The sequence below is a fragment of the Marmota flaviventris genome, chromosome X (assembly GCF_047511675.1).
Source record: "Marmota flaviventris isolate mMarFla1 chromosome X, mMarFla1.hap1, whole genome shotgun sequence".
Lineage (NCBI taxonomy): Eukaryota > Metazoa > Chordata > Mammalia > Rodentia > Sciuridae > Marmota > Marmota flaviventris.
In genome coordinates, this window is record NC_092518.1 from 74,047,418 (window position 1) to 74,075,326 (window position 27,909).

Genomic DNA, 27,909 nt, shown 5'->3' on the forward strand with positions numbered 1-27,909 from the left:
TTGTTATAAGAACTAGTTCTAACTCCTCCTCATTCTAGCACTCCAGGCCCTCCACTATCATCAGTCCTGTATCAGCCAGATGGCAATGACTTTGTTAACAATCCACCATCTAGCTATGCCTGCCTCTTCATAGCCTTGTACACATATTGCTCATTCCTGCTTTCATGCTGCAGCCCTTACCTTCTCCAAGATTATTCATATCTTATGCATTCAACTCAATTCTCACATTCTAATTCAAGTCTCAGATTCTATCCCTTCCCTGGCTACCAAGATATTGGCTGCTTTCCTAGAATTGCCGATGCTCCAGTTGTTGTGTATTCTCCTCCTGTGAGTTTTGTCTTGCCAGTAAGTCACACTATCTTCCAGGATTTGGTCTGTCTATCTATGCCTCATATCCTCTAGCCCAGTCCTAGGTGTGAGGAAAGTATATGGAAGGACCTGTTTAATAGAACAAACTAGCTCTAACTGCCAAATAATTTTAATACATGTTAGAAATAACTTTGTTACCAGCAAACTATATCACAACAAAGTGAAATCTCCAGAAATTTAAGGAAAAGATTATCTTGGTTCCAGGTCTTATTTAATTCAACAATATTGCTTATCACCTGTGACATGTCTATTTATTGACTTTCCAGTTGAAGAGTCTAACCTTCCCTATAGTATGGGCTATTTCTTTCCCCTGTTGCAAATGTAATGATTTCTCCTTTCTCGAAGAACATGTTTTATCAGATTAAATAAATCTAAATGGGTTAATGGCTAAATAATTACATTATGGCTTCCTTAATCTCTTCTCTTTACCCCTCAGGGCTCTGCCTTCTTGAGTGACTGATCTACTTTAAATGAGTTTGCTTGGATGCTGGGAATGGGTGGGGATGAAGGAAGAAATATCCATTCCCTTTCAGTAGACAAGGTGGAATTTAGTTCATCAGGTAATTATCCAGCTCCTATTGGACACCTAGGTTTGTGCTGGGCATCAGAGAGAATGCCCAGATGAGAAATTATAAAGGGGTACAAGGGCATGGGAAGGAGAAAAAAGGGAAAGAGGAGCAAGGAGTAGAGTTGACAATCCACATAAAAGGGAACTGGAGGAGGGATAAAAGAGCCAAACTTGCATTCTCTGGTCTAATCTCACCTGATAGCACCATAAGGAGGATCTAAAAACTTGAAAGACCACATAAAAATAAACAAAACAAAGGTATTGTGTTTATCCCCAACTATAAAAAAAGTAAATGACCACCCCCCACGCTTTTAAAGATCTATATGTGTGGGTGAGTGTATGCACACATAGTATATAAAATTATTATTTTTGAGGTACTGGTGTTCAAACCCAGGGCCTTGTGTATGGTAGGCATGAGTTCTACCACTGAGGTACATCCCCAGCCTCTAAAATTATTTTGGAATAATAGCTAGGATTTATTGTGTGCTTACTCTGTTCTAAGCACTTTGTAGGTATCAACTCATTTAATTTTCATCATAACCCTATGAAGTAGGTATAATTATTATGGAATTTTTTTCAGATGAGGAAACAGACATGGAGCTCAAGTGCACATAACTTATAAGTGGCAGGTGTGACCTTTGAACCTTAGCCCTATTAACTCAATGTTTGCTATTATTTGAAGTTACTGGGCTCTGTTTAACTTACTACTGTAGTCACTAGGGCTAATGCACCAGTCATGGTATACTTTGAGTAAATAAAGTGAAATGTTGATAGTAAAGTACTTCCCACTTAACCCAATTACTTTTAAGCATAAACATCAAATGTCATTAAATGTAGGTTTACTGTGATGTAAATTTTATATTAAAGTAATATGCGCCATATATATGTGTGTGTGTGTGTGTGTGTATTGGTACTGGGGATTGAACTCAGGGGCACTTGACCTCTAAGCCACATCCCCAGCCCTCTTTTTTATTTTACTTATAGAGACAGGGTCTCACTTAGTTGCTTAGTGTCTCCCTACAGTGATGACTGTAAAGCAATATTTCTTTACAGCATACACGTGTGCCTACTTCAATTTTCTTTTACTCATTCGGCTGGGCTTCTGAACCCTTTAAACTTAGGGGGATAGAAGAATCAGTGGGTGTGGTCCAGATGCTGGTGAAAGAACCATCACTACCTGGTTCCTTCTGAATTTTGTAGTTGTAGGGGAAAAAAACCGCTCCCTGAGGGTTTATGATTTAATAGCCTTGAGTAGGATCCACTTAAGAAACCTGGTTTACCTTGTCAAAAGTTTTAAAAAGAAAGTTCTGAAGCAACATAAAATAGAATTGCCAGGCACAGTGGCATACATCTGTAATCTCAGTATCTTGGAAGCTTGAGGCAGGAGGACCAAAAGTTCAAGGCTAGCCTGAGCAATTTTAGAGACACCTTCTTTCAAAATAAGATAGAAAAAGGACTGGGGATGTGGCTCAGTGGTAAAGCTCCCCGGGTTCAACTCTGAGTGCCCAAAATAAAAAATAAAGGAGAATGAATGCCTGGAAAATTCTACAGCCCAGAATGGGAGTTTTACTAATTGTTGGTTTTTTTGAAAACCATCTTGCCCCTCGCATATAGGACGCCTGCAATTCTACCATTAAAAAATCATTCTTTGGCCAGACGCGGTGGCGCATGCTTATAATCCCAGCGGCTTGAAGAGTGAGGTAGGAGGATGCAAGTCCAAAGCCACCTTCTGCAATTTAGAGGCCCTAAACAATTTAGCAAGTTGTTTCAAGACGCTGTCCCCGCCCCCCCCCCCAAAAAAAAAAAACACAAAGGGTTGGGGATGTAGCTCAGTAGTTAAGAGCTCCTCGGTTCAATTCTTGGTAAAAACAAACAAAACATTCTTTGGGTTGAAAGAGTTACAATGAACCATTCCTGTGATGGGAAACGCTGTTAACACTAGCGCGAATTTTTTAAATGACTTTTCTAGGTTTAGAGGACTCACCAAATGGGGACCGGGCAAAAGAAGCAGGCGGTGGGCGGGGTCACAGGGAGGGGAGGGGAGGGGAGAGGAGGGGGAACTTGTGGAGAGAAGTCGGCTGGCCTTTAGGATATAAATACTTTTGAAGCAGGTCCCTGGAGCAGTCCCGGCAAAGAAGTGTAGTGTTCTTTCCAAGAGGAGTCCAGCGGTTTGGGACGGCGGCTCCGCCCGCATGGGGAGGAGCCCCGGTGGCCGCTGCTGCCCCGAGCAAGCTGTGCATACGGCAGGGACAGAGGCGCCCTAGCTTACCAGGAAGTGACTCTTCCTCTGAGGCAGCAAGCCAGGCCGTCCGCTGATCTTTTCGTTTGCCGCCTCAGATTACTAAGAGAATTTATTAGTCACGAAGGGAAGGTAAGGCGGGGAAGCCGGGGGAGGATAAGTAGCCCGGAAAACCCAGTTTAAGCCTACTGGGCGAAAAACTGCTCACAGCGCCGAACTGCCCATGGGGCGGGATATAGAGGCCCGAGGGGCTGCGGACAGGATCCGAAAGTGGCTGCACAAGGGTGGCATTCAGTCTGCCCAGCGTCTGCCTGTGCTCCAACTCCTTCGTTCCCCCCTTCCCCACTTCCGGGCCTTTTCTGGCTGTGCAGTCCGTCCCACGTTAAGTCGTAGACTTTCCTGGCGTCTGCTTGGTTAAGCCTTCTTACAAACACGTGCGGCCAGAGCTTGCGTAAAGAGGGGAATAGATGTGCTGGCTGGTGGGGGAAGGAAGGACCTGTCTGCGTGTGCAGTGGTGAACATTTTGCTCCAAGGGGATACTTGACCCTGCGCGGGTCAGAGCTTTCATGTAGTCTAAGTAGAACCTCTTTGAGCCCTGGAGGTAAATAGCCATTGAAGCCCTGCAGGCTCTGGGGCCCTTTCTGATCAATTCCTGAGGTAGGAATAAAGCATTTGTAATACTTTTCTTTTATAAAGGAAAACACACTAACGTTTATTTACAGGGAAAACCGTAAGAAGAAAGTAATCTTTCTGTGAACAAATGCCCACTCTGACATTAAGAAACAAATGGAACTCACTTTGATAGAGAGAGTAGATTCCCTGCGTTGCCAACTTCCTTCTGGGTTCTTGTCTTATTTATTTATTTATTTTTTTGTACCAGAGATTGAACACAGGGTCGCTTTACTACTGAACCATATCTCCAGCCCGTTTTATTTTTTATCAGTTTTAGTTTTGAGACAGGGTCTTATTAAGTTGCTTTGCTAAGGCTGGCTTTGAACTTGCAGTCCTCCTGCCCCAGCTAACTGAGACCCTGGGTAGAGTACAATTTTAGACAATTTTTGGTATTTGGAGGAAAATACTTAGATGGACAAGGACCCTGTGCTGGGGTACAGGGCAAAAGAATCACAATCATGGTGGAAATCACCAGTGAGAGGATCCACATGCTCCCCAAAATGTCCTAGTGTTGTAGCGAAAGGATAGCTGTCTTCAAATTCCTCATTTCATCTGTCCTTTAAGCAACCCCCAAATAGTCCTATAAGTTTCTTCATCCTTCCTACTTCCCTGCCAGCTGGAGGGACAGGGCCCCTTCTTGTAGTCAGGGCTTCAAGGCCAATGACCTCACCCCAACCAGACCATTCATCCTTTGTTTCCTGACTCTCTCTGGCTTTTGCTCTTCACTATGTTAAATACATTTTTTCTCATCTTGGAGAAATGATGATCAGAGGTCACATACTTTAAAAAATTATTTTTAATTGTAGATGTACACAATATTTTTATTTTTATGTGGTGCTGAGAATTGAACCCAGTGCCTCCCATGTGTAGGCAAGTGCTCTACCACTGAGCTACAACCCAGCCCCAGGTCACACACTTTAAAAAATTTTTTTTTTTTTTTAGTTGTAGATGGACGCAATACCTTTTATTTTATGACTTTATGTGGTGCTGAGGATCGAACCTAGGGTCTCACACATGCTAGGTGAGTGCTCTACCACTGAGCTACAACCCCAGCCCACGAGGTCACACACTTTTGATAGTATTAACAGGTGGTCCTGGGTGGGCTATGATCTCACCACACTGCAACAGACACTCATGCAGAGTCAGGAAAGTGTGTGTTATTTTTTAAATTTCCACAATATGTCCTCACAACACTTGCCTCACCAGTTTTATAGGTTGGAGATACTGAATCATGAAGAAGCCAAGTGACATGCTTCAAATCGTAGCCTGAGGAAAGGCAGTGACACACATTGAACACCTGCTGAACACTTCATATATATGTATTCTCACCACAATTCTGAAAGGTAGGTGTTGCCATTCCTGTTTTTATAGATGGTGATATTGAGATACACAGTGCTTAAGTAACTTGCCCAAAGCCACACAACTAGTGAATGGGGCTAGGATTAGAAGATGGCTCCAAAGCCTATATTCTTTAGTTTTTCTTTTGGCCGTGCTGGGAATCAAACCCAGGGCTTTTCCTGAGCTAAGCAAGTATCCTACCACTGAGCTATATAACCCCAACCCTTGAAGCCTATGTTCTGGTTTTTTTTTTTTTTTTTTTTTTGAGGCGGGGTGGTACCGGGGATTGAATTCAATCACTGAGCCACATTCCCAGCCCTATTTTGTATATTTTAAATTTAGAGGCAGGGTCTCACTGAATTGTTTAGCTTTGAACTAATGATCCTCCTTCCTCAGCCTCCCGAGCTGCTGGGATTACAGGCGTATGCCACCACACCCAGCGAAGCCTGTGTTCTTTACTGTGACATCTTATTGCCTCTTGCCAAGGAGTTGAATGGAGAATATTAACACCTGAACTATGGACCAGCTTAAATATATTCTGTTGGAAATTTGAAATAACCCCAAAGTAATCATATGTTGAGACAACTACTTTCTTTAGTACTTTGTAATCATACAAAATGGTGTATGGAGTAAAATATCAAAGCACCACGTCAACATTCTTTAAGTTATTTATCGATCATGGCAGCTGTTTAGCATTAGTAGAGATCTTCATGGAGAGGTCCTTGTAAATAAATCCATTGCATACATTGGACTTTAAAATACATTGGGCGGGGAGGTTCAGTGGTGCATCCCTGGAATCCCAGAAGCTCTGGAGGTTGAGGCAGGAGTATTGCAAGTTCAAGACCAACATTAAACTTGGTGAGACCCTATCTCAAAAAATAAAAAGGCCTGGGGTTGTGGTAGAACACTAGCATAGAATGGTTGGGGTTTGAGTTTGATCTCTACCACTGCAAACACATAATACTGACTTAAGCTAACTTAACGTTGGGACAGCATCTAAGGTATAGAGCAATGGCTAAAAGGTAACTTCTTAGCAGAAGAGTAGGTTGTCAGGCCAAATTCATTCAAGTGTTCTTAGTACTTAAGGAAGGTATTCATTCACACAGCAAGGACAGATACCCTAAAGTAAATAGGCAAAAGGACAGAGCCTTTTTTTTTTAATTGTACCAATGATTGAACCTAGGGACACTTAACCACTGTGCAATATCCTAAGCTCATTTTATTTTAGAGACAGGATCTCTCTAAGTTACTGAGGCTGGCTTTGAACTCACGATCTTCCTGCCTCAGCCTCCCTAGTTGCTGGGATTATAGGTATGCGCTACCAAGTCTGGCCAGAGCCCCCCCTTTTTTTTAAAGAGAGAGAGAGAGAGAGAGAGAGAGAATTTTTTAAAAATATTTATTTCTTAGTTTTTTCGGCAGACACAACATCTTTGTTTGTATGTGGTGCTGAGGATCGAACCCGGGCCGCACGCATGCCAGATGAGCGCGCTACTGCTTGAGCCACATCCCCAGCTCCCAGAGCCCTATTTTGGAGGAAGAGAGATTCCTTCTTCTTTATGTAGGAGCCTTCCACTTGTGTTCTCAGTCATCTGTTTTAACTCTTCCATCTTTTTAACTCTTCTCATCTTAACTCCCACTGTTCCTTCCCCCTGCTTCCCCGTGTCTTCAATATTGTCTCTCCCAGTTACTTGCTGTCTTTAAAAACATTGTGACAGATATTAATACTTACTGAAGAGCTTTTGCCCAGGTACTGGACACTGTGCTCAGAGCTTTATAGATGTCATCTCTATTTCATCTTCTGCTTTATTTTTTACTTTATTTTTGAAGTGCTAAGGATGGAACCCAGGGCCTCATTCATGCTGGGCAAGCACTGTACTGCTGAGTTACACCTCCAGGAGTACTTTTATTATCTTTCTTTAACAACCACCATATGAGATAGGTATTGTTATTATCTCTGTTTTACAGGTGAAAAAAGGGAAGGTCAGAGGGAATGCTTACCATGCCACCTATCTAGTAAATATTGGAGTCAGATAGCCCAGGCCAGGTCTGTACTCCAGATGTCTGAAAGCCTTGATATGTTCCTATTGCCCACCATTTCCCATTGCTCTTTCTCTTCTTTTTTACTTTTTTTCCCCCACCCCTTAAATTTAATAGGATGTGTCAATCCTACATCAAAGGCGCCTCTGTATCCTCCATGGCTCCACAGGTTCCTGGTTCTCCTTCTGAGTCACTAACGTCTCTTTTTGCTCTCTAAATATTATTTTTCTCCCAGGTTTTGTCATTGGCCTTTTGTTCTTTACTCAAAACTTTCATTTTATCTTACAGCTCGTACTTATAAACATTTGATCTAATCCCTGGTTCTGACTTCTCTCTTGGCTTGTATTCCTTCTCTACTTACTTGCTATTTCCATTTGGATATTTTCCTATCACTTCAAACTCAACATAAACTTGGTTTTTATTGGCCTCCTTATTTCATCTTATTTCTCCACAGAAAGCCTCTATCAACTCACTGTTGCCTTCACAATAAAGTCTGTATTTTATGTAGGCATTGAAGTTCTTTCAAATCTCACTTTGACTTTTCAGCCTCATTGCTTCTGTTCCTTGAAATGAATTATCATTTCAGCCAGACAAGTTTACCTACTGTCCTTCAAACATATAGTTTACTTCCCCGCCATCCTTTAAGACATGCATTGCCTTCCTTCCTGCTCTGTGTAGCTTTTCCTGAGAACTCACCAGGAACCAAGCATTTTGTGTTATTTTCTAGTGCCTTTCCTGTATTGGCATTATTATTATTTTTTTTTCTACTAGGGATTGAACCTAGGGGCGCTTAACCACTGAGCCACATCCACAGCCTTTTAAAAAATATTTTTGAGACAAGTTCTCACTAAGTTGCTTAGAGCCTTGCTAAGGCTGGCTTTGAACTCAAGATCATCCTGCCTCACCTGAGCTGCTGGGATTACAGGTATGTGCCACTGCACCCAGCTCCTGAGTTGGCATTTGATCTCCTCAATTAGATTGTAACCTTTCTAACTCCTCAAGTATCTTAACAGGTTACCTTGCACATAGTAAGTACTTAATACTACTAGTTAGTTGATTGGCTGTTGGTTGAGAGGGCAGAATAGAGAAAAGGAGAGACTATAGAAATGTATCAAGAGTTGAACTCTTCCCTGCATAACAAAGACTATATTTTCCTCATCTCTTTGGGCTTAAGACCTTGCCTTTTATGTGCTAAATCAGTTGTGTTCAAGAGGCTTACTTTACTGAATGTTTACTCTGTGCCAACACTGACTGCTAAGTGCTGGAGAGTTCCATAAGAATGGAGGAGGATTTGCATGTTGTAATTTATTTATATTTTTTGCAGTACTGAGGATTAAATCTAGGGCCTTGTATATGCTAGGTAAGTGATCTACTACTCAGCTACATCCCCAGAGGGGTTTTTGTGCCTCTGTTTCCCAATTTCTATATTTCTGCCTTTTGTGCAGATGAATTGCAGTGTGTGTCTTTGGTTGGCAGGCATTAAGAGGAGTCCTAATGTACAGTCTGAGATGCTTCCTCTCCAGAGTGGGTCTCTTCTCCAAACCAGGACTGCTTCCCTGGTGTGCCAGAAAACCATCAGATGGGTCACAGCCCTTTTGGGGCACAGCATGTAAAGGAAATTTCAGCCATGGGATATCCAAGAAGTGTCCAAGAGGTCAAAAAAGTTGTGAGAAACCAACTTATCTTGGACCACTTGATGGTTCCTGGCAGGAAAGGTAAGACCCAGTTCAATATACTTTTTCTAGCAAGTCTGAATCTGTGGGTCTACTGAAATTCTGTATTCCTAATATAACTAATGTGGCATTGCAATGATTCATGAGAACATCTGAAGGAAATTGCCTGAAATGTTTTGAGATCACAGAAAATGTTTTTGTCTTTGAGAGTTGTCAAAAAGAAGATTTGAACTTGGACCTTGTGTCTAAAAAGGGTCCATGGTGGTTATGCTGAAAACCAGGGACCCAGAATGGTATTAGATGGGTTAGAAATGAATAGTCCCATTGCAGCCATGCAAACATAAATATACCTCATTTTATGCAATAAATGTATTTTTTAAATTAAATTATATTTTAAAAGCATCAGGGAGGTAAGCTATTTAAAGGAACCCAATAGTGAAGCTTTTTTTAATATGATTAATTACCACCTGATAAATCTGGATTTTTCTTATATTTGGTTTGCCCATCTGTTCTTTGTTAAGTAGGCAGCACCAAAATGGGCTTTTCTCCCAGACTCCATCTCCCTTGAGGCATGAGAGTTGCTTTTTTTTTTGGTGCTGGGGATTGAACCCAGGGCCTTGTGCATGCAAGGCAAGTACTCTACTGACTGAGCTATATCCCCAGCCCTGGGTTGCATGTTGTAATTTATTTATATTTTATGCAGTACTGAGGATTGAACCTAGTTTGTGTTCTAGGTAAGTGATCTACCACTCAGCTACATCCCCAGAGGGGTTTTTGTGCCTCTGTTTCCCAATTTCTGTATGTCTGCCTTTTGAACTTATCATTATTTTTTTAATATCTTTATTTTACATTTATGTGGTGGTGAGGAACCCAGTGCCTCATACATGCTAGGCGAGCACTGTACCACTGAGCCACAATCCCAGCCCTGAGCTTGTTATTCTTAATGATAAGTAAAACACCAGAGAAAGTGGTGGCAGGAAGTACTTAGGCATAGTAGGTGCTCAGTGCATATTTAGAAATTAACAAAGTGCATGGATTATTTTATTCAAGGCTGGCTGATGTTGTGACACCACTCTGGAGGCTGAGCTATGAAGAACAACTCAAGGTAGGTGCCCAGCTTAAATCTTAACCCCTTCTCCCCAGCAACAGAATGGTATTAGATTCATGGGAAGCCTGACTAGACAGTCTCAACAGGTCCTTAAACTCACTATGCTAATAACTCCACAATTTGAACTTTAGGCCAGTTATATGTTCTAAACCCTCAAACCACAGATGAAAATGCTGATTTATTCCTTGCTTGTTTTTGTCTTATAGCTCTGTGTGTGTGAGGAGCAGTATTTTTGCTGTTTCATATAACTATACTTTTCAACAGGGTAGCCATTAGCCACATGTGGTTGTTTAAATACAGTCAATACTGCCATAATGCTTGTTTTGAAAACAGAAATTTGTTTCAGTAGATTGACATATTAGGGAGCAGTTTGAGCATAATGCAAATTTCATGTTTGCTTAGGAATAATTGTGTCTGTGAGAAATGCTTGGTGAAAGAAATCTGCACCCAGGTGAACCAGGATATGTAAGAACACATAAAATATTTCAGGTGTGCATGTATACATCTATTGGCTACCTTAGTTGCCTGTGTGTTATGAGCCACACCCTTTTGCCTCTGTTAGAATGTTCCATTTGACTCACTTTTACCACTTCACTGGGCTACTCTGAGCTGTAGCCCACTTTTACAAGCAAACCTCAGGTCTTTGGGTAAAGTGTATTTCTTTTTTTTTTTTTTTTCTTTTGTGGTGCTGGGGATTGAACCCAGGGCCTTGTGCATGCAAGGCAAGCACTCTACCAACTGAGCTATAACCCCAGCCCAGTAAAGTATATTTAAAAAAAAATTTTTAGACAGCATGCCTTTATTTTGTTTATTAATTTTTGTGTGTGTGTGGTTCTGAGGACTGAACCCAGTGCCTCACATTTGCTAGACAAGCTCTCTGCCACTGAGTTATAGCCCCAGCCTGGATAAAGTATAGTCTAAATATTATTTTATTTTTTTAAGTTGTAGATGGACACAAACCTTCATTTTATTTATTTATTTTTATGTGGTGCTGCGGATCGAACCCAGTGCCTAACACATGTGAGGCAGGTGCTCTACCACTGAGCCACAACCCTAGCTCCTAAAGTCTAGTCTTATTAGAGTATTGTGTTTCTTAATCATTTGATGTACGTTAAATGCTGCCACTTTTTTTTTTTTTTGGTTCCTTTTCTAGGAGTGTTTTTCTGATAAAGTTTTGGAAGGTTGTGTGCCTAACCCTATTTCTACTATGATCCCTGTAATTTTTTTTTTTTTTTGACATAGCACAGCATGGTATAGAAACAGTGTCACATTATAGCAGAACTGATTCTCTAAGTTAATCAGAATAAGACTAGAAATTCACTTTAGCTCCACCAGCCACATTTTGTTTTTCTTTTATGTCAGGGATTAAACCCATGGGTGCTTAACCACTGAGCCACATCCCCAGCCCCTCCGCTTTTTTTTTGGTACTGGGGATTGAACTCGGGGGTACTCAACCACTGAGCCACATCCCCCATCCCTATTTTTGTATTTTATTTAGAGACAGGGTCTCACTGAGTTGCTAAGTGCCTTGCCATTGCTGAGGCTGGCTTTGAACTTGATCCTCCTGATTTGGTCTCCCAAGCCACTGGGATTACAGGCATGCGCCACTGTGCCCAGCTCCCAGCCTTTTTTTTTTATTAATATTTTTTGGTTGTAGATGGATACACTACACTTATTTGTCTTTATGTGGTGCTGAGGATCAAACCCAGGGCCTCACTCATGCTAGGTGAGTGCTCTACCACTGAGCCACAACCCCTTTCCCTCCCAGCCCTTTTTTATATTTTATGTAGAGATAGGGTCTCACTGAGTTGCGTGGAGCCTTGTTAAGTTGCTGAGGTTGGCTTTGAACTCATGATCCTCCTGGCTCAGCCTCCCAAACTGCTGGGATTATAGGCGTGTGCCACTGCATCCAACCACCAGCCACATTTCAAATTCTCAATTACTGCATGTGACTAGTGGCTACTATATATGTGGAACATAGTACAAACAGACCATTTTCATTATAGAAAGTTCTACTGGACAGCAGTGACATATACCTTGAGTGTTCAACCTGAAAGGTCAAATAGAAGGGTGAGTTTACACAGAACTCACTCTTTTTTTTTTCTCCCCAGAGCTCACTCTTGACCTTTTTTCCCAATACCTTATTAGGTCTCTTGCTGTTCATCTTTTTGGGTTCTATATTTGCAGAGACTACAACCCACAAATCTGTGGGATACCCTTCTTTTCCTGTTTTTCATATATATATAAAATTTGGTTGCTGATGGACTTTTTTGTTTATATGTGATGCTGAGAATTGAACCCAGTGCCTGATTCGTGTCAGGCAAGTGCTCTACCAATGAGCCACAACCCCAGCCATTGTTTTTCATTTTTTGAGGGGAAACTACAAAAAGCTTTGTTTCATTGCTTATATTCTTTTACAGGTGAAATTTGAAGCTCAGAAGAAAATTTTACAAAGGCTAGAGTCTTCCCTACAAATGCTCAATAGAGTCAGTGGCACAATCACTGCACCCAAATCTGAGGGGCTCTGTTGTCTTCTCCATCCTGTTATACCCTCTGTAAGCTTCCACCCCACTATTCCTTACCTACTAAGTCTTGTTAATGGCCAATGATTTCAGCTAATATGTACTGAGCACTTTCTGGGGACCAGGCCCTATTCTAGTTGATCATTATGCATCATTGTCTCATTTTACCGTTTACAATAACGCTGAGGGGTAGGTACTATCGTTTTATAGAAGAAAACATTAAGGCTGAAGAGAAATGAATTTTCCAAGGACACTATATGTAGAAAATGCCAGATCTGAGATTTTCACTAAAGTCTTTCTGATATAGACCCCCCCCCCTTTATCATCCATTACACTATTATCTCCTTAGAGAGATTCCAGGCTTTAGAAAACTCCTCAATGAGACCTCAGAGAGGCATAATTTCGTGAATGGCAGGAGTTGGCAAATTATGGCCCTCAGGCCAAATCTGTTCTGTGCCTGATTTTGTAAATAAAGATTTATAGGCACACAGCCAAGCTCACCTTTTGATGTATTTCCTGTGGCTGCTTTTATGCTACCAAGTCAGAGTTCAGAAGTTGTGACATGAACCATACAGCCTGCAAAGTCTCAAATATTTACTCTGGCCCTTGACAGAACAAGTTTGTTGCCTTCTGCTTTAAGGCAAGATTGGAACTCCTATAATTGAGTGTCTGAATCATCTTGGCCACAGTCTTCCACATATGCCATACCTTCCAAGCAAGCATCATTTGTTTTCATTGAGAGAACATTTCTGCATTCCCTTTATTTTACTCCTTGGATTTGTTTGACCTCTTGTCCCCATGTCCTTCTGCCCACTCCAGCCTGTCATCAATGGTTACCGAAATAAGTCCACCTTCTCTGTGAACCGAGGCCCAGATGGGAATCCAAAGACTGTGGGGTACTACGTGGGAACTTGGAGAGGTCAGTTGAAGGTTTAAGGAAGGACATGGAGAACAGTGTCAGTAGGAGTAGGAAATACAGTGAATTAAAGAAGGTTGAAATGGAAGTCTGATACAGAACATGATCACATGGTTGATTTGGGATACTTTCTGATGGGTAGTCATTGTAGCATAGTGATAGAAATCATAAACCTTGCCCTTTCTTCTAAAAGCAATTTACCCGATACCTAGTAAACACTCAGCAAATCTTACTATTATTGCTGCTGCTGTCTCATTGTTGTTCTTGTTATTGTTTATGCTATTTTCCGTACTGGGAGCAAGAGTCCTCATTAGAGTCTCTTTTCCTGTTTTACACCCTTAAAGCTCTGAAAACTAAAGCTTTCTGTAGTAAATCTGCCTTAAAAGAATTGAAAGGGAGAAGTGAGTACTGGTGAGGGAAATCATGGTAGCATTATGCTTAATTCTAGTATCCATTCCCAGATTCCATTCCTGAGCTTTGTTTGCCCATTTTCAATAAACCCACTTGAAACATCATCACTTTTACACTGTTTAATGCCTGTATGCCTTAAAATACAGTTCATTAGGGCAAGCATTTGGCTCCTCCCCACCCCATGTGTTGAATTAAATGTGTATATATGACATCAGTGTTCTATTCAGTAATAGAAAAACAAAACCCATTACATTTTATTTCCCTCTTAAAATCTGAACAGAAAACAGATGTTGTCATATGGTGCATTTGAGGTACAGGAGAAAATATTGAGGACTAGCTCTATTAAGAATAAACTGCTTAATGGCTAAACCAGGAAACAATTAGGTTTTCTCTGAAAAATGGCTACATGCTTAAATTAATCACTCTGCTTTTTGATATCTACATGTGCCTCTTTGAAGGAGGGAATTTGTGTTGCTAGACACTTTATTTTAAATCGTCTTTTAGGAAGAAAACTGTAAATTCTTTTTCTTTCCATAGATGGGAACATCGTCTGTGTACATCCTAACCATCTGAAAAACATCCCTCAGAAACACAATCAAGTGGCTCAGGTAAAAAGTAACAAGGGCTGGTTGAAGATGACCTGGGGCATTGCAGTCTATAATAGCAGTGTCCCTGACATTTTAATATTATAGCTGCCGCTAGTGCTGGAGGGGAGGAGGGGCTCTGTACTGAAAGCAGACCTTTTAAATTGGAGAGAACATTGTCAGTGTTTCATTTTAGTGAGGGTAGAGAGGAGACAGAACTGCATTTATTATTGGAAATGTCAGGCATACAAGGACTTTAATAGCTGGAAAGTATTAAGAAAGAGGTACTGATGAGGTCACTAGAGCAAGTGTCAGGTGTCTGAAATACTTGGAAGGCTAGCATTTTTAGCAGAACAAAATAGAGAATTAAGTTGGTACAGGCCTGTAATCTAAGCTACTCAGGAGGCTGAGGCAGGAGGAACACAGGTTCAAGGCCAACCTCAGCAACTTTGTGAGGCCCTGTCTCAAAATAAAGACTGGGGATTTAGTGGTAGGGCATATGCAAGGCCCTGAGTTCAATTCCTGATACTGTGGGGGGGATTTTTTTTGGACAAACATCATGAGAGACATAGGAGTGGTGATAGGTATCTATGTTATGAGGTTGACCTCTGGGATATTTTTATATCCTGTGTCATGGACCCACTATTTATTGAGTGCCTATTGTGGGTCAGGAACTATGGTAGATGCTGGGGCTACAGTGGTGACTCAGCATGTTAATAGACATAGTGCTTGTTCTCATGGAACTTTAAAGGCCAAAGCCTTATTAGTAGGGGCTGAACAACATTCCCAATTGACTGTCTTATGCCCTATTAATTCTGACCAGCACCCATTCTTCTAATAATTTTTATTTCTGACAGTTAGGTGTTGCCTTCTAATAAAAAACACATCTTGATCTCCAGACCTCCAGACTTGACCTGCTGGGACCCAGCTCTAGGATCCTACATGTTAGTATATAGGATCACGCTTCAGAAATTTTCCTCCATAGCCCTCATCAGCTGCTTCTCCCATCCTTATCAGTGATTCTAAACTTTTTCCTTGAATTTCTTACCACATCATCTTTGCCCTTTCTTTTGGCAGATGACCATGCTTGGTTCTTAACTGGAAAACTAAAACCATTAGATGAGAACTTCCTTAGTTGCTTCTCCTATCTACAAATTTCACTGAAATCTTACCTCTCCTCCTCTCCTGTCTCAGTGAAAGAGGTGATTAGTACTCCCCCTGGCCAAAACTTATCCTTCCCCTCTTTGGACTCGTCTCCCACCTCCCAGGATTCTTGCTCCTTTATTAATATGCAACCCCCACTTTAAAAAACAAATAAATAAATAAACCTTTCCTTCAACCTATTTCAGTTCATGAGAGTATTAAATATCACCCATGTTCAAGAAAGTTTGATGTTTCTTGATTCTGCCCCCAATAGAAATTGATCTTGCCAAAGTCATCGGTGACCTCCATTTTGTCAAATCCAATAGAAACTTTGTCTTTAGCTTACTCAGAATTTTCTCTTCCTTAACACCACCTCATATTCTTATTTTCCTCCTGAAACAGTGCTTTCTCTTTGTTTCTGTGATACTATTTTCTGATGATTTTCTTATTTCATCACTTCCTAGTCTTCCTCAAGGGATATTTTTCTCATCCCCCTTTTCACTATAAATGTTGGTATCTCCCAGGACTCTATCTTTGGTTCTTTTCTTTCTGGTTATATTCATAGGAGATTATACCCAACCCTAACTGATGATGGAAATGACCACTTATAAATTGACAACTCCTAAAAACTTGTATTTGCCTTCTAGCGCCCTCTTGAGCTTTGGAATGTGCATTTCCAAAAGGCTACTGAACGTACTTGCTGTCTTGCAGAACTGAAATAAATTTTGCATTAGATCAGGGTTTCTCAACCTCTGTACTGTTAGCATTTTTAATTGGGTTATTTTTTGTTATGCGGGGGGCTGTTATGTCTATTGTAGGATGTTTAGCAGTATCCCTGGTTTCTACACACTAGGTGGGTGACAATCAAAAAATGTCTCCAGGGCTGGGGATGTGGCTCAAGCGGTAGCGCGCTCGCCTGGCATGCGTGCGGCCCGGGTTCGATCCTCAGCACCACATACAAAGATGTTGTGTCCGCCGAATACTAAAAAATAAATAAATAAATATTTAAAAAAAAAAATGTCTCCAGATACTACTAGATGTCCCCTGGGGAATCCAGTGCCCACTGTTGGGGGCCACTGCCATGAACTAAATTTACCTTACCAAATGTTGTGTTTCTCACCTTAGTTAGTGGTACTACTGTATGCTAGAAACATGTCATCAAAAACTCTATCTTAGATAGATCTTCCTCTTGAGCTATATCTAATCAATTTCCATGTCCTTGTTAGTTTACTTTCTAGAAATATTTTAATTTTACTCACTTCACCATTATTTCACTTTATACCAGATTACCATCTTCTTTCTCTCACCTGGACTACTGCATGAACCTAGAAACTAGCCTCACTGATTGTAGCCCCTTCTCAGTGTATAATCCCTACAGTAGCCAGAACTATCCTTGAAAGGCACGAAACACCATGATATTTTTCTTAAAAATTCTGCAGTAGTTGCCCAATAACTTATGGAATAAAATATAAATTAGTTTTACTTAAAGATCATCATTAATTTTCTAGCCTCGTGTTTTGCCACATCCTCACATGCTTTCCTCCATCCATTTATTCTGAACTGGTGTTCTTCTGCTATGCTGTAACATTCCTGCCTAAGTGTCCTGTTGAGAATGCCTTCATTTTAATTTGCCTGGCTCCTACTTATTATTTATTTATTTTTGGTACTGGGGATCAAACATAGGACCTTGCATATGTTAGATAAATACTCTTCCACTGAGCTATATACTTAGCCTTTTTTATTGTTTGAGACAGGAGCTAGCTAGCTAAGTTGCCCAGGCTGGCCTCCAAGTTGCCATCCTTGTGCTTCATTCTCCCTAATAGCTGGAATGATAGTCATATACCACCATATCTAGCTGGTTCTATTTATTCTGTAAGATTAATTTCAGGCATTGGAGCCTGTAGAAAACCATATCTGACTCCTCAGACTGATTAAGGGTCTCCTTCTCTTGTACTCTGAATCTCCACTGTGAATCTCCTGTTGTACCACTCAGTATACTATATTTCCTCATTCGTGAGTGCTTCCTACACTACACTTTGGAGGTAGCAGCTCTATTGTATCCAACTTTGTATTCTAGCACATAACGTATTTATACAGATGGTGGATGCTCATCAAATATTTACTTGATTCTAGCTCTTATAGCTTCTTTTGGGCAAATTTCTAACCTCTACATCTATCTAGATGAATTCTTCCTCCCTACAGAATTTCTTCTGGACCTAAAATTCAATCCATTAAGGAATCAAATGCTGGCCATATGCTGATTGTAAAGTATCTTATGTATATAGCACTGGGATATGTACATATAAGATATTTTTTAATGTTCTAAGATTTCTAAATATTTATACCCATTACTGGTGCTGACATTTCATTCCTTTAAGATAAGAATAATCTTTGTCTACTCCTCCACCTCCATTTTAGGTTTAAATTTCTGTTTTTGTGGTACTGGAGATCAACCCCAGAGCTTGTATATATTAGGCAAAGTCTCTGTCAGTGAGCTATATCCCAAGCCTTAAATATCTACTTTTGAGTGAAAATGTGAATTTTATGGAACCTGGTAGCCAGAGCATCAAGGTCAAAGAAGAATCTTTAATAATATTTTCTTTTCTTTTTTATATTTTTTAGTTGTTGATAGACCTTTATTTTATTTATTTATATGTGGTGCTGAGAATAGAACCCAGTGCCTCACATATGGCAGGCAAGTGTGCTACCGCTGAGCCCCAGCCCTAATATTATTTATTTTTTTATCAAAGAAATATAAGTAGGCTCCCCGCACATGCACAATGACCAGCTCGCACTGCTATTTTAAGCTCTCTGGGCCAGCTGTAGCAGGTAGTCACAGTGGGATGGTGGCCCAGGTAGGAGGTAGAAAAGCTAACTCACTAAGGAGTGCTTACCTGGGGAGCTCCTAGTGTGCTTGCCTAGCATGTGTGAGGCCCTGGGTTCGATCCTCAGCACCACATAAAAATAAATTAAGGTATTGTGTTCATCTACAACTACAAAAAAGAAAAATTAAAACAACAACAACAACAACAAAAATCCCCATATTCCAGGTCCTGACAACATGAGACAGAACAGAAGTGCAGTCTGAAGAGAGGAGTTAAAAAAGTATATAGCATTAAATTGGACGCTGTGGCCCATGCCTATAATCCCATATACTCAGGCTGCTAAAGCAGGAGGATTGCAAGTTCAAGGCCAGCCTCAGCTACTCAGCAAGACCCTTGGCAGCTTAGGCCCTGTCTCAAAAAATAAAAAGGGCTGGGGATGTGGCTCAGTAGTAAAGGCCCTTGGATCAAATCCCTAGTACCAAAAACAAAACAAAACAAAACAAAACAAAAAAAAAAAACTGGGTGCAATGGCATACATATGTAATCCCAGTGATTTAGGAGGCTGAGATAGGATTGCAAGTTTAAGGCCAGCCTCAGCAATTTAGGGAGGTCCTAAACAACTTAGCAAGACCCTGTCTCAAAAATAAAGGGTTGGAGATATAGCTCAATGGTACTGTGCCCCTGGGTTAAATCTCCAGTACAAACAAAACAAAAAAACAGTATTAAAAGGTTAGCAAGGAGATAGAAGTCCTCTTTTTCCACCTCTCCTTACTCTTGAGTCTTTTTCCCCAGAATCAGCAACTTTTTTTTTTTTTTAGTTCTTTCTGCTGGTGTTCCATACTTCTAAAGATTACATTATTCTATTATATACACATTAATTCTAACCTATAACATTTACATATAGTATGTTGATTTCTGGTTATGGCATTAAGAAATTTGTTACTCTTATTTTTGTCTCCCCTCCCAAACTATACTCCTCAATATCTTTTGTCCCACAGTTCTGGGGTTTAAACCCAGGGACTTGCCTACTCTGATCCACATCCACAGAAGTCTGCCCCACCCTTGTTTTTTTTTTTTTCTTTTGGAGACAGTCTTGGCAAGTTGTGGCTGTCCTTGAACTTGTGGTCCTCCTTCCTTACCCTCCTAAACAACTGGAATTACGGGTGTATTCCATTGTACCCAGCCTTTGAATATCTTTATAGCACATTTTTTGTTTAATAATTTATATTACTGTGACCATGTAGATATTTACTGCTGAGTGAAAGTAGATGTACTAAGATTTAGTTTCCTTTATTATATAATTTTTAAATTTTATGTCATGAAAAATTACAAATACATAAAAGTAGAAAATGGTGTACGAAACTTCATGTACCCATTCCTAGCTTTAGTAACCATCAACATATAGCCTATCATTTTATCTATACTCTTACCTATTTTCCATCTATCCCCTTTGAATTGGTTTGAAGCAAATTTCAGACATATCATATAGAATATTTATATTTTAGTGTGAGAACTAAAAGACCTCTTTTTAAAACATAACCTTATACTGTTACCACACCTAAATATTAGCATTTTTCCCATATTGTCAAATGTAAATGTTTAGATTTGATGACCATTGATCTCATAACTGTTTTGACTTTTATAGAGATTTGTTCAAATTAGGATTCAAAGTACACTTGTCCCTTGGTATCCACGTGGGTTTTGATATCTGTCCCTTACAGATATCAACATCCATAAATGCGCAAGTCCCTTATATAAGATGGCAGAATGCCAGCTGTGGTGGTGCATGCCTGTAATCCCAGTGCCTTGGGAGGCTGGGGCAGTAGGATTGAGAGTTCAAAGCCAGCTTCAGCTAAAGCAAGGTACTAAGCAACTCAGTGAGACCCTGACTGTAAATAAAATACAAAATGGGGCTCGGGATGTGACTCAGTGGTCAAGTGCCCAGGAGTTCAATCCCTGGTACACACCGCCCCCCCAAAAAAGATTGCATAGTATTTGCATATTACCTAGATCCATCATTCCCTATAATTTAAATCATTTTAAAATAAAAAATTTAAAATACCTGATACAATGTAAAGGCCATGTAAATAGTAAATAGCAATATAAATAGTATTTTTTAAAAAAATATTTTTAGTTGTATTTGAACAAAATACCTTTATTATCTTTATTTTATGTGATGCTGATGATAGAACCCAGCACATGCTAGGCAAGTGCTCTGGCACAGAGCCACAAACCCTACCAAGTTGTATTGTTTAGTGAGTAGTGACAAAAAAACATTCCATACATTTTCCGTGCAGACATGATTTTTTTACAAATATTTTCAATCTGGGTGGTTGGCTGTCTGAATGCACAGAACTTGCAGATTTAGAGAGTTGCCTGTATATACATAGCATTTCTTTTCTTTTTTAATACTGGGATTGAACCCAGGAGTACTCAGCCACTGAGCCACATCCCCAGCCTTTTTTATTTTTTATTGTCAGACTGGGCCACACTAAGTTGCTGAGATTGGCCTCAAACTTGCAATTCTCTTGCCTTAGCCTCCCCCAAGTTGCTGGGTGTACAGGTATGCATCACCACACCTGACTTGGATTTGATTTTTGACAATAATATTTTCATACAAATAGGTCTGATGGATCTCTCTTGGTGATGCAGAGATGGATTCAGCTGCTGCCACTTGCACTCATTAACAAGTTCCCCATCAGCTTTTCACCTGATGGTTTTAGGAGTCATTGATCCTTGCCTATATCCATTATATCTTGAATGGTTGTATGTAATATAGGGATAATTTTAAGTCTATTGTGCCCTTTTAATTTATTCTAAAAATAACTTATTCATTATTTGGTTACACTGTACTTGTAAAAGAAGAACAGAGCAAATGCATGATTCTCTCACATTCCTGAAAAGGTGAGGTCAGCTTAAATTTGTTTATTTTGGTATCATTATGAACTCATAGATTAATTTTTTTTTTGGTACTGGGCATTGAACCCAGGGGCACTTTAACAACTGTGCTACATCCCTAGACCTTTTTATTTTTTATTTTGAGATAGAGTCTCACTAAGTTGCTGACACTGCCCTTGAACTTGTGATCTTCCTGCCTCAGCTTCCTGAGGTGCTAGGATTATAGTCAGGTGCTCCCACAGCCTGCCAAACTCGTGAATTCTTAACATTTGATGTTTCAGTCCACTATAGATACTGGGTTGATTTTATGTTCAAATAATTCCATTTTGGGCTAGTTAAAACTTCTTTAAGTTGCCTCAGAGCCCTAGGTGTCTCTGATAACTTCTGGTATGATAAGATATTCCATTTTCTGCCTGAGACTTGGAATCAGCTATTTATTTAAGGAGTCCTTGTTTCTTTGAGTGGTAAACGGTATTTAGAGGCCATGGTATGGGTGCCAGGTTGGTCATATTTCAAGACCTTTCTAGTGGACAGAATGATGTAGTATATTTTTTTTTCTGTCACAGTAATGGGGGTTGAACTCAGGACTTCCTGGCCACTGAGCCACATCCTTAGCCCTATTTTGTATTTTATTTAGAGACAGGGTCTCATTGAGTTGCTTAGTGCTTTTGCTGTCTTAGCCTCCCCAACTGCTGTGATTACAGGTGTGTGCTACTGCACCTGGCTATGAGGTAGTATTTTTTAAAAAGAAAATTTATTATGTGTCCGTAGTGATATATCCAAATCAAATTTAGAATTACTTAAATCTTAAATATTTGATTTTATAGTTTCATATAATTTTAGCTCCGGCAGCATTAACATAATTACTCATTTGATCTATCCTAGTATGTATATAATTTCAGAACAACAGTAACAATATAGTTACTGTTTTTTTTTAAAATAATTCAGGATGGGACTGGGGATGTGGCTCAAGTGGTAGGCTCGCCCAGCACTGGGTTCGATTCTTAGCATCACATAAACATAAAATAAAGATATTGTGTCCACCTAAAACTCAAAAATAAATATTAAAAAAAAAACCCAATTCAGGGCTGGGGATGTGGCTCACGCGGTAGCGCGCTCGCCTGGCATGTGCGGGGCGCTGGGTTCGATCCTCAGCACCACATAAAAATAAAATAAAGATGTTGTGTTCACCAAAAACTAAAAAATAAATATTAAAAAAACTCTCTCTCTCTCTCTAAAAAAAAAAAAAAAAACAATTCAGGATTTCTTTTCAGTTCCTTTTGTCAAATAATTGTGGCACTTAATTTTTTTTGTCTTTCCATAGAGTCAGCATTTATTAAATGACGATAAATTCACAAGCTATCCTACTTTTAGCAATCGCAATTCATCGGATACTCATGGCAATCACAAATTCTTTTATTCCACCTGAAAATAATTCTCATCTTTGTTGTTATGCCACCAACCTGATGCTGGATACACATTTTTCCCCCATCTTTCAGATTTTAGGAATTATCTTTATATTTATTTTTGGTACTGAGCCACATCCTTAGCCCTTTTTTGTATTTTATTTAGAGACAGGGTCTTGCTGAGTTGTTGAGGCTGGCTTTGAATTCATGATCCTCCTTCCTCAGCCTCCTGAGCTGCTGGGATTACAGGTGTGCGTCACTGCGCCTGGCAGGAATTGATTTTTAAGAATTTTTCATCTTGGGGTTGAGGCTGTGGCTCAGTGGTAGAGCACTTGCCTAACACAGGTGAATCACTGGGATTGATCCTTAGCACCATATATAAATAAATGGAATAAAAGGTTAAAATAAAATTTCATCTTGATTTAATTTTTTTGTATTGGGGATTGAATCCAGGGGCTCTTAACCATTGAGGCACATCCCTGGCTCTTTATATTTTATTTAGAGATAGGGTCTTGCTGAGTTGCTTAGGGTCTCGCTAAGTTGCTGTGGCTGGCTTTGAACTTGTGATCCTCTTATCTAAGCCTCTAGAGCTGTCAGGATTACAGCTGTGCACCACCACACCTGGCTCATCTTTATTTAATATTGTGTTATAATTTTGTAAAAAAATTGCATGGTTCCAAAGTCAAATCTAGATGAAAAGGTACATTCAGATAGGTATGGCTTTCACCACTGTCCCTTCTACCCTGTTTCTTCTTTCCTGCTATGGTAACACACTATTTATTCTTGCTTATTTTATAAAATATCAAGAGATATCTGTGCTCCCCTTTTTCTTAGCTAAAAGGGCTTATTGTATACTGTTCTACACTTTTCACATAAGACATGCTTTCTTTTTTTATAGATTCATAGTTATATACTATTTTATTTTTTATTTATTTTAAATAAATTTTTATTTATTTTATTTATTTTTTATTTATTTTATTTTAAAAGATTTTGTTTTTATTGTCATGAATAATTACCTCGCTTTTTCACTTCTTTAGTTTTCTGTGAATCTATTGCTATTCTGTATGAGCAAAATCTTAAGTTTGTTTCCCCCAGAGATCTTTTTTCCTGGAGTTCACCATCCTAGGGTCACTTTGCCTTTTGCATAGCTGTGATCCTGGCATTCTTGCCGTTCTAACGGTCTTGGTCTTTTCTGTTTCTTAGATCCCCTGTCTTCTTGGTTTACACATTCATTTGGCTAGAGTACAACCTCTATTAGCTTCCTGAGGAAGGGTACTTAGGAGGTACATTTTTGGAGTTTTTGCAAGTCTGTAAGTCTCTTTTCCGTATCAACATATGACTGATAAATTTTCTAGATTTAAAATCCTGGGTTTAAAATCATTTGGTTTTATAAATTTGAAGACACGATTTCATTGTCAACTGACTGCCAGTGTTGTGTAAGTTAAGTCTTGATCCTTTGTAGATAATTCATTGACCCTTCCCTCACCTTTTTTTTTTCTTTAGAAGCTTTTATGGAACCAATATTTATCCTTGAAACTTCATGGCCATGTGGGCTTTCTTTCTAGGCCTTGACCCTCTGGAAACTTAATATTTTTGATCTAGGAAATTTTCATGTTATTTCTTTGATTACCCCTTCTGCCACATTTTCTATGATGTCTCTGTGCCTCCTATTGTTTGGATATTAGACTTCTTGGATGGCTTTTGTTAATCATTCCTTTCTTCTATTTTCTTTCTTTTTTTTTGTACCAGGGATTGAACTCGGGGGGGGGCACTGACCACTGAGCCACATCCCCAGCCCTATTTTGTATTTTATTTAGAGATAGGGTCTCACCGAGTTGCTTAGTGCTTTGCTAAATTGCTGAGGCTGGCTTTGAACTCGTGATCCTCTTGTGACAGCTCCCGAACCGCTAGGATTTCAGGTGTGTACCACCGTGCCTGGCCCCTTTCTCCTATTTTCTCTTTGTGTCTTCCTTTTTTTGTGAAAATGTCTTTACTTAAAACCCACACTTTGTGGGGCTGGGGTTGTGACTCAGTGGTAGCATGCTTGCCTAGCATGCATGAGTCATGGGGTTCGATTCTCAGCACCACATACAAATAAATAAAGGTCCATCAACAACTAAAAAAATATAAATTTTTAAAATATTTTTTATTTTTTAATTTTTAGGTGGACACAATATCTTTATTTTATTTTTATGTGGTGCTGAGAATTGAACCCAGCACCTCAGCATTCTAGGCGAGCGTGCTACTACTTGAGCCACATCCCCAACCCCTTAAAAAAAAAATTTAAAAAAAGCCCACACTTTTATTGAATTTCTACTACCCTTACTTTTCAAAATATTTCTCTTATTATTTCATTTATGTGGTGCTTTTTTCTGTTCTCCAACTTGTCTGTTTCCTTCAGGGTTTTTTTTTTCCTCATTATTGTCTTGGGCATGTCTTGCATCATGGAGGCTTTAATCAAAATAGCAGGTGATACTTGGCCTGGCTTTTCGTATTTAAGAGTGAGTCCTTAAACAATGGACTGGACTGGCTGTTCAGTTTGGGTGGGTTTACTGATACTTGTGTTTATTTCTGGTGATTGTTAGATGTTCTGATCTATCTATCTATCTATCTATCTATCTATCTATCTATCTATCTATCTATATATATTGAAGATTGAACCTAAGGATGCTCAACCACTTGAACCACATCCCCAGCCTTTTTTATTTATTTATTTTGGTGATGCTGGGGATTGAACCCAGGGCTTTGTGTATATGAGGCAAGCATTCTACCAACTGAGCTATATTCCCAGCCCTTTTTAATTTTTATTTTGAGACAGGGCCTCATTACATTTTTTAGGACCTTGCTGAGTTGCTGGGGCTGGCTTTTGAACTGGTGATCCTTCTACCTCAGCTTGCTTAGCCACTGGGATTACAGGTGTGCACCACCGTGCTCAGCTAAATAGGATTTTTAAAAAATTTATTTATTCTAATTAGGTATATATGATAGTAAATAAGATTTTTAACTTAATTTTATTTTGTTGGTGCTGGGAATTGAATCGAGGGCCTTGTGCATGCTATACAAGTGCTCTACTGCTGAGCTACACCCCCCAGCCCTCGCCCTGCTTGTTTCTATCTCTTGACATTTGAATTATGGGGCTACTAGTCTCCTGAGAATCAGCTCTAAATCTCCTATGTGACTATTGCAGTTACATGTAGAAAGAGGACAAAGGGTCTTTCCCTTAATAATGCAGACGTACACTGATTATTCCTGCTTCTATCTCTGTATCACCCACTGTGTCTGCCTGGTATTACCAGGTTCAGAGCAGTTGAAGGTTCATTTTCTCCTGTGGAAATAGTCTCTATTTCTCTGATAGAGGAATATGGAAGCTCTTGATAGGATGAGGATGTTTTCCAGTTTTGTGTCCAGATTATTAACTAATCTCTCATTTAGCCATGCACCTTACCCCATCTCTTCCTCCTCTGCTATATTGCATCTTCAAATGTGAGCCTTTCTTGGGTCATTTGGGGCTGATAAACCTACATCTTGTCATGTCCTTCCCTGTTGTACTCCATATGTAACTTCCTTCACCTTTCTAAGTCACTGTCACTCTGATCTGCTTTCCATTTTCTTAGACTTTATTGACGTTTCTGTTGTCTTTTGTCCCATTATCTTTTTTTTATAGAATTAACTTTTCTTTCTTTTTTTTTTTAAGAGAGAGAGAGAATTTTAATATTTATTTTTTTAGTTTTCAGCGGACACAACATCTTTGTTTGTATGTGGTGTTGAGGATCGAACCCGGGCCACACGCATGCCAGGCGAGCGCGCTACCGCTTGAGCCACATCCCCAGCCCTTGTCCCATTATCTTTGTTCTTTCTTTCATTTATTCATTCAGTAAGCACTGTTGTGTCCTTACAAGTGCTAGGCACTATTCTAAACATGTAGGATAAGTAATGACAAAAATATTTCTTCCTTTGTGGGACTTAAATTCTAGTTGAGGAAAGAGATTTTAAAAAATAAACATAACAGCTGGGTATGGTGGAGTATGCCTGTAATCCCATTGGCACAGGAGGCTGAGGCAGGAGGATTGCAAGTTCAAAGCCAGCCTCAGCAATTTAGCAAGGTGCTAAGCAACTCACTGAGACCCCGTCTCTAAATAAAATACAAAATAGGGCTGGGGATGTGGCTCAGTGGTTAAGTGCCTCTTGGTTCAATCCCTGGTACCACAAAAAACAAAACAACAATAAAAAAATAAGTAAATTTTATAGTGTATTGGAAGGAGGTGGTAAGTGCCAAGGGGAAATAGCAGAGTAAAGAAGAGAATAAGTTCTGGGGTTTGGGAGAAGTGTGGGATATAATTTTAAATAGGGTTAAGTTAGACTACAGTGAAAAAGTACTATTTTTGTGTGTGTGATAATGGGGATCAAACCCAGGGCCTAACACAAGCTAAGCAACATGCTAAGCAAGCATTCTACCATTGAACTACATCCCTATCCCTAAGAAAATGGTGTTTAAATAAAACAGTGATTCTCAACTGAGGGCATTTTTGCCTCTCAGGATATATTTGGCAATATCTGAAGCCATTTTTGGTTGATATCACTGGAGAATGGTTGAGTCCTGCTATTAGTATCTGGTGGGTAGAGACCAGGGATACCATTAAGTGTCTGTACAATGCATGAGGAAGCCTCCTATAGCAAAGAATTATCTTCCCCAAATGTCAGTATTGCTAAGGTTGAGAAATCCAGGAATAAAAATTTAAAGAAAATGAGCATATTAGCCATGCAGAAGTCTGATTGAAGAGCATTCTATGCAAAAAGAACAGATGTTGCAAAGGATCTAAGATGGGACTGTAACTTTCTTGGCTTCCTGGAGGACCTGAAAGTAGGCTCAGGAATGTTAGGAAGAATAAACTTATAGCAGGAGATGAGGTGAGAGTTGGCAGAGGCCAGATCATGCAGTGTCTCAGGGGTCATTGGAGGAACTTTCGCTGCTCTGAATGAAATGAGGACCAATTAGAGGGTTTTTTGTTTGTTTTTTGGTACTGGGGATTGAAGCCAGGGGCACTTAACCACTGAGTTACATCCCCAGGCCCTTTTTTATGTTTTATTTAGAGATATGGTCTCACTGAGTTGCTTAGGGCCTCACTGAGTTACTGAGGCTGGCTGTGAACTTGTGATCCTCCTGCCTCAGCGTCTTGAGCCACTGGATTACAGGCATGTG

The 27,909-nt window shown here is 39.8% G+C and overlaps 1 protein-coding gene across 9 annotated transcripts in view; it reads left to right on the top strand.

Annotated features, from left to right (window-relative positions):
- The first annotated feature begins 3,087 nt into the window (after positions 1 to 3,087).
- Positions 3,088 to 27,909, top strand: part of Trmt2b (tRNA methyltransferase 2 homolog B) — a 74,859-nt gene continuing 50,037 nt past the window's right edge. For 8 of the 9 annotated variants that reach the window (XM_071606125.1, XM_071606126.1, XM_071606124.1 and 5 more), the window contains exons 1-7: positions 3,088 to 3,308; positions 5,055 to 5,191; positions 8,700 to 8,938; positions 9,947 to 10,001; positions 12,425 to 12,559; positions 13,346 to 13,445; positions 14,391 to 14,461. In XM_071606125.1, coding sequence (XP_071462226.1) covers positions 8,718 to 8,938; positions 9,947 to 10,001; positions 12,425 to 12,559; positions 13,346 to 13,445; positions 14,391 to 14,461 — 582 coding nt within the window. In that variant the 5' untranslated portion in view covers positions 3,088 to 3,308; positions 5,055 to 5,191; positions 8,700 to 8,717. Of the gene's footprint in view, positions 3,309 to 5,054; positions 5,192 to 8,167; positions 8,584 to 8,699; positions 8,939 to 9,946; positions 10,002 to 12,424; positions 12,560 to 13,345; positions 13,446 to 14,390; positions 14,462 to 27,909 lie in introns of those variants that run through there. The other variant, XM_027934537.3, reaches the window with a different exon arrangement.